This window comes from Netta rufina (assembly GCF_964035555.1).
Source record: "Netta rufina genome assembly, chromosome: 1".
Lineage (NCBI taxonomy): Eukaryota > Metazoa > Chordata > Aves > Anseriformes > Anatidae > Netta > Netta rufina.
In genome coordinates, this window is record NC_140123.1 from 156,334,351 (window position 1) to 156,351,769 (window position 17,419).

The 17,419-nt window shown below is 34.4% G+C and overlaps 1 protein-coding gene across 1 annotated transcript in view; it reads right to left on the reverse strand.

The window, feature by feature from the left end:
- Positions 1-477: 477 nt before the first annotated feature.
- The window catches only part of RASSF9 (Ras association domain family member 9), a 30,779-nt gene continuing 13,837 nt past the window's right edge, over positions 478-17,419 (reverse strand). Inside the window, exon 2 of the mRNA XM_084296788.1 lies at positions 478-5,413. Coding sequence (XP_084152914.1) covers positions 4,138-5,413 — 1,276 coding nt within the window. The 3' untranslated portion in view covers positions 478-4,137. The remainder of the gene's footprint in view (positions 5,414-17,419) is intronic.

The following is a 17,419-nucleotide window of genomic DNA, read 5'->3' on the forward strand; positions in this document are numbered from 1 at the left end:
ATAATTTAGATGCTTTTCAAATACTGTAGTAAAATACCCAGAAGGATAAACACCACAGCTCTAGGAAAAGAAAATATTATGCATATAATCATGCTGAGCATGCAACTGCAAGCTTACTTAACTTGCAAGACCAGAAAAGATGGTCTAAGGTAGGTTTAGAAAAAAGTCCTTTGGATTAGACTTCTGTTCTTATGTGCATGTACCACTTGCACTATTAATGAACATATTCATCATTAGCAAAGATATTTTATTAAAAAAAAAGTTTCATGAGATGAAAATGGAAAAAAAAATATGTATATTTAAACAGAATGAACAGTTGAGTATATTAAAAAGTTAGCAAGGAATGCTCACATATTACTAAAGAAAATACAACATGCATCACACACAAAGTAATTCAAATTACTATTTGCTTAAAGTTAAATACATCAGTACATTGCTGAATTAGGTTCATAAATCTAGATTTCTGTCTCTCCAAAGCAATGAACACAATTAAGCAATCAGAAGTAGAAATGATATGATTTTGTAATAATGATTTGTTACATTACATCTGTTTATGTCTTTGCACAGTTGGAAATATGCAAAAACTAACAAATGATGATTCTGGGCATGTAGAGAAATGAAGAGCCTATTAATCTTAGCAGCCTAAAGCTGCAAGTTGAAATTCACAGACATGAGAGTTTCAATCTGTCAGTATCATATAATAGAATATCCTTTGTCAGCAATCTGTATGTATGTATGGAACATAAGGCAGCCAGTAGAAAAATCCCTGAATGTACAATCTGAAGATAAAGATGTTATCTATTAGTCTGAAGTAATAGAAGTTTTTGGGGATTGCTCAGTTTTCCAGGGGAGAAAAAAAAAAAAAAATATATATATATATATATGTAATAACACTGTAATTTTTAAGCATATAAGTGGATATTAAATACTGTAAATTTATGTATAATAAAATGATAATTGTATTTTATATTTGCCTTGTAAATGAAAGAGTCATCATTAAGGAACTTAAGTAGGTAATTAAATTGACTCATTTGCTTTCATCAAATTTGTAAAAGTATATAGTAAGTTGTGAAGAAACATGAGATTGAGGACTTTGTTCCATGGAAATTTTCATAGTTATATTGGTTACAAATATAATATTATGTTATGTGTTACTATTTAGGTATGTAGGAGCCAGTACACTTTGTATTAGCCAAGTGTCAGTACTGTTTCATTTCAGTATTATTAGCCCAGGTGACAGTCACTGAAGATCTCTGCCTAGATTCATATCAGGAACATCCCGAAACAATCAGGCTGACTCTGACCCTACTCACTTTGTTATTCCTTTCACTCTGTGTTTTTTTTTTTTTCTTTCTAAAATTTATTTTTCTTTCAAAACCCCATTGTACAGATGAGTGTAAAGTACTGAATTTCCTTTCACTACTCCTTGACGTTTCCTGTTTTCTCTCCCTGGGTAGAGTTTTTCTCTCCTCTTATGTAAGACTTTTTTTGAACTTTATCCATAAGTATAACATACTCTGTGGAATTTTTTATAAAATAAACCTCAAATGTTAAGATGGAAAGAGAACTGACTTAAAAGAATGTCAGAAAATGAGACAAAATATTTGGGTTTGCATTTCCTTCTGGGAATAATTAAAAAAAAAATGTAGACAGTTAAGGCAAAGTAAAAATGATTAAGTAAGGAGCATAAGGGATGATAAATTCTACTTTTAGCAACCTGAAAATACGTTAAATGAGTGCACAAAAAGTGTATAAGCAGATAAACAGCAAAGAGTTCATACAGTATTTAATTATCTTGTACATTCATTTAAATTCAGAAAGAATTTTTTTTATGAAATATCAAATTATAAGCTTCAAAATATTGTGAATTGTGTTATATTATTTTATTAAGAAATACTCTCTCAACCTATTTTTCCTATTTTCTTTTAAAACACAATAATACTCTAAAGATCTACGTGTTGCAGGGGATATAGTGTCAAAACATATATTGTGGATAAAGATCATGGCCAAAAACCAGTACAAGTTCCTATACGTAAACTAACTCTGGTAGAGTGTGAGTGGAAATTATTTCCCACACAGGTCTTGTACTGGCCTGCATAGGTATGAATATTATTCTGCTTGAATTTTTATCCCCTAAGTATTAAAAAAAAAAAAGACTCAGTAGAAATAACTATTACCTACATTCACAAGAACTCAGAGAATACATGAGCCTACTCTCAACATTCAGAGTTCTGCACTTGTCAGAGCGATACCACTGATTTCAAAAGATGCTGACTTGCATTAATAAATTATTACAGAGATATTTGATATATTTCCATCAGGAGCTGATGAGTCTACATATGACATTATTACTGAAGTATTCAAATAACATTGTATGATAAAAACACAACACAAAATATATTAAGGTAACTAGCACATATTCCTGGAATAAAAACTCTATAATATCCAGGATCCAAATTTTTTTTTCTTTTTTTTTTTTTTTTTTTAAAAAAAGCAACATGAAAACTGATTTTTTAGACTTTTTTTTCTTCTTTTTTTTTTTTTTTTCTTCTGTGTCAAATATATGTTAACCAGCAGTCCTAGCACGTCCGTCATTTTAGAATACAGATGGTTGACAGACATTTAAGAGAAGAAAAATATAGGAAAGGAAAGCAGTGCTCCTGAAAGTATATTTATTCCATCCAGGTATTGTCCTTTCATTTACTTTGAAGGCTTTTAATTCCAGGATCTGTTGGAACTTTGTTGGAGCTAAACTTTAGAAATGTTGTAACTCTTTCTCCATTCAATTCATTTAATCAGATTTACATTATGTTTTCAAAAGCCTTAAACAGATCGATCTGCAAAATAGAAACATGGCAATCCTCGGTGTGCAACCCAGAAATTATTCATGTTCTCTCTGTTAGCAAGGTTCTAGCTCAGAGTTAGAAATCTTGTTTGGTAACTGAGAAGACATACACTTTAATTCTGAATTTACAAGTGATCTTAATGACTACTTCCCAAGTGAAATAATTTGACACTCTCCTCTCCCTCACTCATGGCCCAATGTTTAAATTGGATCAGTTTTAGTTGTATTCTAAAGTTCTTACCAAGGAGATAACAAAAGGGCCATATTGCTGCTCCAAATCAGTACTGGACAGGATTGGACAACCTATCTGCTATTTGAGAAGAAGAACTACCTGGCACTTGGGAACCAGTAGCCAGAGCCAAAAATGTCTGGCCCCTGCCTGTCTCTTGTTTTGTGTATGATATGGTAGTCATGATCTGAGGAGGCCAAAGACTTTGGATCCTACTGGTGAGATAAGCAGGAGAAAGCCTTCCTGAAAATGCCCCTGGGGCTAGGTGTGAGCTTGGGATTTGATCACCTCACAGAAACAGGAGGTAGGCAGTTCTGACATGCCCGCTGGCAAAACTGTGTGTCCATATACCGTCACCATGGCAACTGCAGGGTAACAGCAGAGGAGCAAGAGTTTTAAAGATCTTAGTAGCAGTTAGACCCTGCTGAAAGACAATGGAAATTAACTACCTATGTGTGTAAGGTCATTTTTAAATTGGGACATAGGTGGTTTTGAACCTACCATCCTGTTAACTCAGCACTAAGTTTAAATATATAGCATAAATGCAATTGCATTTTTTTGTCTTGCAGCATCATAAAAACTAATTTTTAACAGACTACATGCTTGATTATATTATATTCCAGGGAAACTCCAGTTGAATAAAGCTTATGTAACAGAGCAGAAAATCAATCTCTCCATTTAGTTGGGTCTAATATATAATTCACATTCCTTAAAAGTTAGAGAGATGTAGATGTGAAATAAAAGGTTGTGGGATATCAAAGCTCCAGGCTTTTGGTTCAAGCTAGTCAGAATGCTGCTGTTTCACTGAATATTACAAGGTCTAAACAGTACGTCCCAATTTAGCAAAGCCAACAACTTTGCACCTATTAGCAGTGAACCCATGAGACTGCCTGTGCATTTAATCACAAGTATACTTTTAAGCACATAGACACTGTTTACTTTGCTAGAGTGGTGCCACAGTTGCAACATCTTAAGGGGCTGGACTCTCAAGACAATAAAGTTTACCTATTCTTCTATGTATCCCTCAAAATGTGACTTTTCAAAAATGCATGACTGTTTTCAACTATGTTGATAACAGTACCATGTCCCCGGAAGTAATTTCAGAGTCCTGACTGTGTGTAGAGCTGATTCCAGTGTCAGAGTCTGTATCATTTATGTCCAGATTAGTCACTCTGTGAACAAAGTCAGGAACTGCAATGCTGTTACTGGAATTGCCACTGCCCTTGGGTGGCTCTTCATTCAATGGAAGCCTAGTTTCGATGTTGTCTTTAATATGTAGTAAATTAAATTCTTCTGTAAGAAGTTCATACTCTTTTTCCTTCTTTTGAAGCAATGAGTCCCTGTAGGTAAGCTCTTTCTGAATGCAGCTCAGGTATGAATTGATTCTCAGACCATCTTTCATACTTTTTTCCAGCTCATACTTTACACTTTCCAAATTTGAGTTTTCCAGTTGAGCATTAGAAGCTCCTTCTGTGTGAATATCATCTCCATTTTTTTCTGAACATATACCATATACTTCTTTCTCAATTTCAGCACACAGCTTCTCTATTAATTGTTTGTGATGTTTCAGTCTCTCTTCAACCTGTAAAATTCCCTCACTTTTGCTGAAATATTCGTGCATCTCTTTTTGATCATCTGGCCTACTCCCTTGCTGCTCAGCCTCACTTGGATTGATGGTTAAATATGAGTTCTGCACATAATTTTCTCCATCATTGGCAACACGGTCTAAATGGAATTGTGCTTCACATTTTTCAATTTCCATATCTAGTTCCTTCATTCTAAGGACTTGCTGATGAATGGTATGATCTTGAGATATAATCAGATGAATCAGTGTCTCCATATTATCTCTGTCTTGCTGAACACTGTCCTGTTTAAGTTTGGCCAGTTTCCGGAAAGTCTTCCTGACAATTTTCTTTTGCTTGTCTATTGGCAACATCTTCATGTAATTGGCTGGGCTGAGTTCCCACTGCTTTTCTACATTTTGTACTACCTTAGCTTCAGCTGTTTTCCACAATGGAAATGAGAGGAAAGCATCAGACTTTACTAACACGAAGTGCAAATTGGGCTGCTCTTCCCCCCAGGCCTTCCAAAGTCTCAGAATCTTTGTCAACGGAGGAAGGACTCGCTCAGAGCCTCTCCATTTTTCTACAATACAGTAATCACTGGGTTTTCCAAAGAGGACCTTTTTCTCTCCGAATGTTGCTTGATGTTCCTCAAGTAGTGCTTGAATCACTTCTGCACAAGTTGTGCGTTTTGTCAGGCCACATACAATCTTCTCTTCCTGGCAAACCCACACCACAATCTCTCTTTCATTTGAAGCCATCTCCTTGCTGGGAGATCTAAAAAAAAAAAAAAAAAAAAAAAAAAAAAAAAAGACCAAATTTAAATAGAATTTAATTTTGTAATTTTGTTACGGTTTAACTCAGCTAAGCACCACACCACACTGCCATTCACTCCTTCCACTTCCTCCATGGAAAATATCTAAAAATATAGAGTAAAATTCATGGGCTGAGATAAAAACAGTTTGATAGGACAGTAAAGGAAGAGAAAATAATAATAATTAATAATAATAATAATATATATAAACAAATTAAGCACAATGAAATTGCTCTTAGAATCACAGAATTGTAGAGGTTGGAAGGGACCTCCAGAGATCATCATGTCCAACGCCCCTGCCAAAGCAAGTTCCTTAGAGCAGGCTGCCCAGGTAGGCATCCAGACGGGCCTTGAATATCTCCAGAGGAGGAGACTCTACAACCTCCCTGGGCAGCCTGTCACATGTGCTCCGTCACATGAAGAAGTTTTTCCACATGTTGGTGTGGAATTTTCTGTGCTCCATTTTTTGACCATTGCCCCTTGTCCTAACCCCACAAACCACTGAAAAGAGGTTGGCCAAATCCCACTGTCTCCCACACTTAAGATATTTGTAAACATTGATAATATCCCCTCTCTTCTCAAGGCTGAACAGACCCAGGTCTCTCAGTCTTTCCTCATAGGGAAGATGCTCCAGGCCCTGTATCATTTTTGTGGCCCTCCGTTGGACTCTTTCCAGAAGATCCCTGTCTTTTTTTGTACTGGGGAGCCCAGAACTGGACACAGCACTCCAGGTGAGGCCTGACCAGGGCAGAGTAGAGGCTTGAACTGCTGGCCACGCTCCTTTTTATGCTCATAACCTGCTGACCAATCCCCAGCCCCTCTCTGAGCAGCTGTCCCATACCTGGCCAACCATCCCAGTTTTATAGATCAGCAGTACACCATATGGTATGATACATCTCTCTTTGGCCGGTTTGAGTCAGGTGTCCTGGCTGTGTTCTCTCCCAGCTCCTTGTGCAACCGCAGCCTCCTCACTGGCAGGCCAGCACAAGAAACTGAAAAGAACTTGACTTATTGTAAGCACTGCTTGGCAACAACTAAAACATCAGTGTGTTATCAGCATTATTCTCATCCTAAACCCCAAACTCAGCACACACCCCTATGAAAAAAACAAACAAACAAACAAAAACAAAACAAAACCAAAAACCTCTATCCCAACCCAAACCAGGTCAAAATGGCAGAGACTACATGAATAACAGCTATAATCCTGATATGCCTACAACATTGAAAAATTCCTATTTTCCTGTACAAAACAATATTGTTTAAATTACATGAAGAAATACTTTTGGAATCAGAAAAATATGCCTATTTCATGTTCTTCTCTAATATTAATGCCAGCCCAGGTAAATGTGCATCTCCCAAAAATGTATTTCATCATATTTATTTTTTGTACACTTAACAAGTGTTAACTATCAATAAGTGTCAAAGTGTGGCAATCTGCATTAAATTTCCAGACTGTCCTAGAGTAACATACAGATCTACAGCAGAGTAACTTTCAGTTCTGCATATCTGTTCTCATCACACAAACACTGCACAATTTAGGAGCTCTTAATATCACCCAGGGATATTCTGTAGGGAAGAATCATGCTTCCAAATAGATACTGAGGATAAGTGGACTTTGAAATACTGCTGAAAATGAGAAAAGATAACAGAACTTGATGGTAAGATAGATCTGTAGTTCTGCCACATCTGCATTTTCAAGCAATACAGATTCTTTTTCAAAATATAACTTATATGAATGCAAGAAAAATTTAAAAGCTTTAAGATACATTCTATTTATGAATTTCAATGAATGTGGTATTAACCTGACCTTATCAACTGGTACCACTTTACAGATACAAACATCTAAATTCAAATATCTAAGATCCCATTATAATTGTTGTTGTATCAATATAATCAGCAGAGCCTAGAGTGTGATTCAGATGACAAAAATGCAGAAATTTTACTTTAGAGATAACTTTTTTGTTTGGACTGCCATAGACTGTTCAATGACACAAGGCCACTGCCAATGTAAGAGATGTAGCTGAAAGGAGAGGAGGGTGTGATGTCCAGGATATTCCTATCTTCTAGCCTCTACATGAATAATTTCCGCTTACCCAGATCTGGTGATTTGGCTTCTTGCCTAGAATGATAAAACAATAAATTCTCTGAGCAAAAATGCATATCTTTAGATTTTCTGGTATCACTTCCAGTTCATTTTAATGAATGAGATTTAACCCAGTCTGATGGGGAAAGCCTGAAAATGATAATGAAAATATTGACAGTATTCTAAGGGCTCAATACCACATTTTTTTTTCTACCTATGACTAAATATTCACAAGACATTTCTATTTTTTTGAGACTTAGTAGGAATGGAGTTTTACTTGGGTTAGTTAGGGTTATACCTTATGATTATTAAAGCAATTCAACTTGTTTCTTTTTTCTTGTTTATTACATGACATGGGAGAAAAACTGTAATCCAAAAAACTGAACCATGAATTGACTCAGTTCTAGGTGCCACTGACCACAAGGCAAGAATCCTCAAAATGCAGGAGACTGCAAATAAATACAAATAAGACGTACAAAAGTGACTTTTTTATTGCTACAACACAGCAGAGCTCTGTCCAATTGCTCCAGGCCTTGGAACATCCTTCCATAAAATTTGTGTTTTGTTAGATTACTCTGAGTGATGACATCATTTTCCCACTTCAATAGCTCCTTCTTACAGACCAGCATTTTACCACAATTAGTTTTTAAAACTGGTGTTCAGAAGATTAATATATTTTTCCTAGATTATGAAAATAAGAATATGTCACAGACATAGAAAATGGCAAAATGCATAAAGAAAAAACTATTTGAGTTACAATATCAGATTAAATAGCATTACTGTTAAGTATGTCACATGCTAAAAAGTCAATACCTGTAAATTCTTTTAGGTTCACAGTATACAGGATGCTATAAAAATATTTTTGTCTGTTGAGAGATTAATAGTTATATGAAACATATAAATAGACAATTGCAATGTAAGTCAGCAGTGACTGTCAAATAGCTCAGTATATTAAGAATAAAATAATGGAAAGCAAATTATCAAAAGTAAGTGTCTCAAACTATGCTCACCACTTATACATAAACAATATACATAGAAATAAAAGTATACTAGCAGTCATTGAATTTCAACTTATAAAAGTACTGTCAGAAAAAAATAAAAATGAAATAGAAGTAAAAATGTAAGAAATACTAGGCTAGGACTTTAAGGCAGTAAGTTCAGAACAGGTATTTCCCATCCCATTGTTTTTCATAACCAATACATACATTTAAGAGTCAGTCTTCGAGCACTCTTCTGAGAGACTTATGTAATTTGTTTGCACATGGAAATTCCTCCTATTTTTCTCATTCTTGTTTTTGGCTGACTGAAGTATCATCTCCTGCTCAGTATTTTCAGTGTGCAAGAGATCATTTGAGTTATGCAGAAGCTTACTTTCTCTTTTAGATACTAGTAAGCCTTCAGAAATAAATAAATAAATAAATAACAACAATAAAAAAAAAAACTTAGATACTCCATTGCATTTGTGTACTGATAAGTACTTGTATTATACATGTTTTTACATGCATGTCCCACTGACTATTTTTTTTCAGTTACATTACACTTGTCTACTCAGACTTTACATTGAGTTTTCTTGGGAAGAATTTTTCTCTGCTGGTCTGTTTAACATGCTGAAGTCCACAACTCATAGTAGTGCTGAAGGAATGGAAAATGCATACACATGAAGGTACACAAAGAACTCAAGTAGCTTGTACATACATATGTACTTTTACATATATATGTGTGTGTGAATGTATAAGTATATATAATATACATCTAATTATATTGTCACCTTTTGGAGAAAAGAAGCAAAAACATTCTGTAATTCTTGAATCAAAACAGCCCTGTAAAGTGCAAATTTTTTTTCCATGTGTTTGTCACAACATATATTATCCACTTTTTTTTTTTTTTTTTCAGTAGCCTTACTATGTTTTTTTGCTTTTGCTTTTTAATTCAAAGAGAATTAGTGAATCTTATAATCTTATTCATACAGTACCATGGAATTTTAATATCTTAGTGTTAGAATAGTGTTAGAAAGTGTTCTAAGTGTTCTTTATTATCTTCCACTATAAAGAGGTAAACCATTGTTGCCTACCATGGACCTTTCAAGTAAAATTTATTCTCTAATTCTTTAATGATAGTTAATCCAAGTTATGCCAAACAAAAATGAGGCTTTAGCTTGCCAGGGACACCATAACAATTATTAAAGACCTGCTTTCAGGATGCAAGGAGATGCTAATACTAGGACCCATCCTTCATTAAACAGTGCTTTCTTTATTGAAATAGGAGACCAGATTCTCTATGTAAGTGGAATTCTTCACACTTAGACATCTGGAAGTTAAGATTTCAATATATGTGTGTGTGTATATATATATATATATATATCATCAAAGCTCCTCCTTGACGTGAGAGGAGAGTAGATTTCCAATAAGTCTCCATATTCTAAATCGTTTATGATCTTTTGGATGAATCCTCAAATGAAGCTATTCCTCTCTTTCACTAACTACAAGAAATTTGTCACTAAACATTTAATTTTCAGATAGCTAAATACAGGTGAGAGTAATCCAATCACATTCTGGTTTATTGTCCAAGAGAAGGGTAACAGGAATGGTTCGGATAGTATTAGACTTATTACAGGTAACTTAAACATGGGACCTAAAAAAATGCTGTTTAGTATGTTAATGTCATTTATAAGGAAATCCAGGAAGTAATTTCAATAGTAAGGAAGAGGTAATCCAGTTTGTCACTCCTTGAATAAATGTTGATCATGGAAAGCGATTTTTTTTTTCTTCTGATATGTAATAATAGAAATGACAATATTCAACAACAAGATCTAGTTTTAGATGGTCATTTAAACAAAAGGGCAAACTTCTCATATTTACTTATTCCTTGGTCTTTGCATTCTGCATTTGTTTAACAAAAGCAAAAGAACGATTATTTTTGAATGACACATCAATTAATGAGTCTGTAGCAGCTAAGATGTTTTTCCAGTTTAAATATTTGGCTTTCTTGAAAAACAGTTTCAGAAACATCTTCTAGTAGCTTCAAAACTAGCTGGGCAACTTCTCTTTTTGAAAATGTTTGTTTACATCAACACCAATAATCTTTAAAGATTTCAGTTCTGGTTTGAATTCTATTTCTTTGAATTGATCACTGAAATGTTCTGTCTATCTAACCATGATTTTAAAGCCTTGATGATAACAGCATGTCTTTTTTTTTTTTTTCCCTCCAAAGTCCTTTCTGGAAAAGATGAGCATTTAAACTTCAGAATGGTCAAAAGTCCTTCCTTTTCTAAGAATGATCAAAACTACAGTCCTTTTTGTTTGTTTTGATTTCTAGTTTCATACCTTCTATATTTTGCTTCTCTTCATTATCATCCCCCCAAAAAAACATATTAATCATATCATAGACCTCACACAAAGCCTTGATTGTGTCAGCACAAGCTGATTGTTGCATATCAGATATACATGTACGCTTCATTAATTTATTATTCAGGCCTAGGGGAAGAAAGGTAATACATTCCAGCAATGTACAGACAAAACAAAAACACACATTTATGTTGCACAAAGTAAACATATGAGACAGCTTAAAGCAACTCTTCTAATATTGACTAATGCAAGTGATGACTGGCACAAAAACATACATATCAAAAACATAATTCTTTGCCTTCATGAAAGTTTTAACACTCTTACTACATATGAAATATATAGCTTTACAAGCAATCAAACCAATCAAATAAAGGAATTCCTCCTACTTTTACTAATTTCAGTAAATATTATGCTGGGGCTAGATCATTTATGTATGATAGATCATTTATGTATGATATTGATAGCAGCTTAATATGATGTTCCTAAAATATCATTGACAGTAAAAGATTTTTTTTTCTTTGTTGGGATAAAAAAAAAAAAAAAAAAACAGAGATAAAATAGTTCTCTCCCTTCACCACATTAAATTCTTTGTATACTTTCACTTGAAAATAAAATGGAATTTTATTGACATTCCTTTTTTTTTTTTTTTTTTTTTTTTTTTTAACATATTCATCCCACGGAGCTAGTCAAACTGAGTAACTCAAAAATAAAACAGCTAGTCAACAGCTAGAAATTTCGCAGCCAAGACATATTTGTGAACCCATTGCTAGCACTACTGTTTAATGCTTTACTACTTTTAACTCAGTATGACCAATTTCCTAGACAAAAGTTTTTGTGTTAGTAAAATCCAAATTGATAATCCAAACTTCTATTAACTGTCTCCTCCCAGTCACTGAAATAATTTATATTGAATAAAAAATCTGCAGGTGAACATAAGTAACTCACAAGGAAACACATTAATCCTTTGCTTTTATAAATTTACTACCAAAGAATTCATGCTGGAAAGCCATCTGCATGAAATAGCTTAGTTTTGTTGGTATTGAAGTTACATCTATCTTTTTGGGTTGGAATATTATTATACTTCTCATAATAATAATATTACCTTTATTTCTTTCATCATGGCATCTGCAAGTGGCATTTAAACTGTAATTCTTCATGTCAGAAGGATAGTTTCTAGGATGCTAGCAGATGATATATATAACTAATGTAGCCTGTTTCACTGTAGAAAATGAATTCAATTCTGTATTTAGCATCTCTTCTTCTATTGTTTTTTCTTTTTGATGCTGTACTTTTACAAATACATTTCAATATACCTAAGACCCAGAAAGCCAAATAACATAGCATAGATAACATTTGCAATGAAAACAAGCAAACAAATCAGACAATAATTTGTCATTGACTGGTTGCTTTGATGGGGTTCTCAGGTGGCATGAGCTCTCTGGTAGGTATACTGTTATCATGAGCTCCCCAGAATAAGATTTATAAACTTCTACAAAAAATAAACAAACAAAAACAAACAAACAAACAAAACCACCTATATTTTGTCAAGATACCACCTAGAGTAATTCTCTCTCTTTTTTTTTTTTTCCCAATGAAACCAAAAGCAACTACATGTATGTGGCGGAATTGAAATAAAAAGATTTTAGAAACAACCCTCTTGCTTCTTACTGAGTACCTGCAGTTGAGTTTTTGCCTATAGTTTTTATGTCTCCCATCTCAGTGCCCTTCTGGAGTCCAGAATGATCTGCAGTCCTCTAAGAAGGAGTTAGCAGCGTCAGACAGGCCCAGGCAAGGCTATGCTGCCCACACCTCTCAGCAGGCTCTCCCTTTCCTCTCCAGCTGCATACTCCCAGCTCCTTGCCAAGGTATTCTGTGCCTCGTTTGCTGCCTGTCACGTTGGGCAGTGGGGAAAGACCTTGTGGCCAAGTGAGAGTAGTCACTGAGACACTTGCTGTCTTTTGGAAAGGGCACAACAGAGGCATAAAACATCCTGAGAAAACACGAAACAACTACCACAAAAGTCTTTAATAATCTGATGTGTTCAAGGGTCTTTGAGTATGTTGCTGGTGCGTGCAAATCTGCCCATCTGTATTTGGGCAAATGTGCTATGGTCTTCTGCACCCTTGTCATGCTTCCTCCATGTGCAAGATGACATGCCTTCTTTAAGCACTCGATAATGAACCTTGTTACCTCTGTGCCTCAGTTCCAAGCCATAACTAAAAACAATCTGATGGCTTTTAATTATATTTACTTTTTTGAAAGTATGGAGAGGCCGATATTACAGGGACACATCTTCTATACAAACAACTGCAAATACCTCATGTCTTCATAGCATAGGGCATGCTGTACTTGTCATTTGAGAACTTCTCTTAAAGGTTAGATAAGAGCTAAGTAGTTTATCAGTTTATATTTAGAAATTATAATATAATACTGCTTTTATTATTCATTTTTCAAAATATCAGCATATTACCATATATGTAGAAAGCATACATGAAGCAATGGATAATCACTGGGAAGAAAAAAAAAAGATAATATATTTTGTCTCTGTGAGATTTGCAACAAGTAAAAGCAGTTTGATCAAACAGTTTTGATCAACAGTTTGATCAAAATGGATGTTTGACTGTGTAAGTTTAAACACTAAAGCTATAGAGAATACACAGCCCATATGAAAAATGAGTTCAAGAGTCTTTCAACCTTTTGGGGAACAAATGGATCATATTAAAAGTTCACACTAAGTTTAATCAGACCATCCATATTTAATCCACTTTTTTACTCACCTTTCTATCACCTTCTCAAGAGTTATTCAGAAACTAACGAAGGTCAAATCCTATACTCAGTATGCCTCCTGTCTAAGTAGATTACATGCTTCTGAATTTCCTAAGGGCAGCAATGAGGAAGTATCTACTCTCTCACCACCCATTAAAGCTGGAAATATTCCAAATCCTTAGGGATTCAAGACAGTCTGTTAACTAACTACATTCCCATTCCCCTTCACCTATCCATAAAAAAAAAAAAAAAAAGGCAAAAAAAAAACCCAAACATAAAAAATGCATTTATTTCAGAAATATTAATTTAATGTTATACAGTTGATGTTCATAGCATGTAGGGGATGTAAATTCCATATATGAGGTGCCAGATTCTTGCTCTTTCTTTTGTATCACACAAAAGTAAGGGCAATGTCTAGCTAAAAAGTTTCTTGGCAAGACAGTAATAAAAATATGACAATAATAAAAAAATATATATAATCAGATTATTCCTGATACTGCAGGAACATTTGGAAAGAACACCATGCAACTTTAAAAAGCAAAATAATTCTTTCAAAATACATAACTTAAATTTCTCTTTACCATCTGTTTCCGTATCTATTTTTGTTCTATGATATAGCTTCCTCCTCTACAGAAATGCAAATAGGCATTTATTAAAAATAAAAGAGAAGATTAGGCATCTAGATATTCATGTGACATTTTTCAAACACGTGCATATTCAAGATAATTTTGATGTTCTAACTGAAATATTTCAGATATTTAAAATAAGAAAATTATTTAAACAAAAGTTATTTAAAACATCTAGCTTGGTACAACACATTTCTCTTATTATCAGTTTATGTATATTTTGCAATTCCCTTTTAAATGTATAAAGTTTTGATTCAGAAAGATTTCCATACTATCAGGAAGTCTTTATGAAACATTTTAATTAGCAACAACTGTTGAGAATTATGGCTTATATCAATTATCATTTTTGCACTTAAAAGTATAACTAGTTCCTTTGCCCCTCCTCCAGAGGAATGCCTTCACCTCAGTTTGCTACTGAATGCTACAAAATTGCATTCATTATAACGGTCTATGGTTAGAGCAATGATTCTGCCAATGATCTATGGTAGAAATTTGTTTGCTCAGTCATTTTACACTATATGAGTGCTTTATGACAATTTTATTAAATACTTTTGAATTGGTATGAGATAGTACTTTTCTGTCATAGATAAATAACATGACATTTATGCCTATTTAAAAAAAATCTGTAAGATAATTTTTTTATTGTGAATAAGTCATTCAAAACATAATTCTTGTTGACTTTAAATGTCAAACTTCAGTGAAAATCCCATGGGAAACTGTGTTTTTTCTAATAGCTGTACCACTTGGACACGGGTACCTAAACAAGGACCAGTATTTAAGAAACATAAAAAGAGAGAAACCCAATCCAACCAAAATAGATAAATAAATAAATAATCCATAATACTTAAATCAAAGGAATAAAAGCAACTCACAAGAAGGACCAAGAAGAACTGAAATTAATAATTATATCATCTGATAAGTGGAAGTAATAATGCAGAATTTATATGACATAACAATATAAGCCAAGAAAAATGCACTAAATCATAAAGTTGCAGTAATAATAGACATAAAGAAATAAAAAGGAATTAATTGTGAGAGGAATTATCCACCTTACTGACTTGATAAAAGCAATAGTTATAGCAGATTATCCTGAAAACAAAACAAAACAATAAAAATGACATTCTCTGTCATTGTGCCAGTGGCAGATCATGTTTTGCAAAATCTCCTTTGCAAATTCCAAGTACAGATTTTCATCAGAGTTGACCAAAAGCTACTGTGTTTGCTTATAAGCTCTGCCCTATACCATGCTTACACTTGCAATAACTTAACCTATAGTCAGGTGAAACAGCTGCAGTCTCCATTCAGATGAAGACTGCATCTGCCCCTGCCTTTTTGTACTGTCTTACCTCTGAAATTATTTCCCTCCCCTGGAGGCATACATTCCCTATAAACTACATCCACACATTAAATCTGCCTTCCTGTCAGACAGATCATCCTTTCTCCATTGTATATTCAAAGTCATAAGGTTGCTAGTGGATATTATGCAAAAAAAGTTTTAGAATTTCAGTGAGTAACATTAACAAATTTGTAGTATATACAAAATGCCGTGATACGCACATCATATCAGGTCTGTATTTGTGATGGCCTGACACAGTGAGGGTTTGAGAACAAAAGAGAGCTAGGTGTCTGCCAAAATATTTTCCAAGATGAGCAACAATAACATTAACAATTTGCTTTACTGGGAAAATATGCTTTGATGTGTATATTGCAACTGCTACTGAGGAAGCAGCTGTGACACAGGAATGGCAGATCCATGAAGAATTGCACAGCCAAAACAAACACTGACATATCCAGTGGTAGGTATTCTTTAGACCACAATATGGGAAATAGGAAGATAGGCATTTTCAAATTCCTCAATGTTAGTAAGCCACATGCAAAGTTTAGGAATATCAATATAGTAAATGCTACATCTGGATTTTGAGCAGTGGCTAGTTCTCACTATATGAGAAGTGAAGATGCCACTGCTTTTTTTAGCCAGCACAAAAATTTTGCTACATTGCAAAAATATAATTACCTGTAGAGCTCCTATATGTATTTAAGTGTTTGTGCTTATTTAAGCATTGGTTATACTATATGAAATCTACGGGGCTCAGAATGTATCTAAATGTATCTAAATGGACAGAATGTATCTAAAATTCCATCACTTGCAATAATACAGAAGAATCAGAATTATGTATAGCTCATTTAAAATGTAGGCTTCAAAATGGCAAAATTAGATGTGCTATTACAGCTAATATAAATTTAGTTTATCTAATTTCTTCCATTAGAATTTTTTGTAACCGTCTTTTAGAAGCACCCCAGTTATTTATGAGCTTTCAACATTAAAAGAAGTGAGGGGAATTCCACGGGTTGTAGGTACTATTTTTGTTGTTGAAATTCTGTTCAGCTCTTGTTGAAAGGCCAATGTATACTATTTCTCTCTCCTCGGGTTTGTTGATATCCTGCTAAGTGAAGAAATAAACACAAAGCATTGTGAGGCTGAGTCTGGGCTGCCAGAACAAGAACAAAGTGCACTAGAACAAAGTGCACTATACTTAGACCAGTGATAATAAGGTAAATTGAATAAAGGGAACAAGATGCAGACAAGTAAATGATAAGATTAGCAGTGTGAGCTTGCAGCCCAGAAGGCCAACTGCATCCTGGGCTGCATCAAAACAGGTGTAACCAGCAGGTTGAGGAAGGGGATTGTCCCCCTCTAGTCTGCCTTTTTGAGAACCCACCTGAAGTACTACATCCAGATTTGGTATCCCCAGCAAAAGAATGTTAGAGAGAGTCCAGAGAGAGTCCAGAGGAGGGCCACAAAGACGATCAGAGAACACCTCTTCTATTAAGAAAGGCTGAGAGAGCTAAGGATGTTCAGCCTGGAGAAGAGAAGGCTCCAGGGAAACCTTAATGTGACCTTTCAATATTTAAAGGGGTCTTATAAAAATAACAGAGAATCTTTACGCAGGTAGATAATAAGACAAGGAGAAGTGGTCTTAAACTAAAAGAGGATAGATTTATACTAGACATTAGGAAGAAATTCTTCACTGTAAGGGCGGTGACACACTGGAAAAGATTGCCAAGAGAAGTTAAGGATGCTCCATCTCTGGAGGCATTCAAGTCCAAGCTGGATGGGGCTTTGACCAATGTGATCTAGTGGATGGCATC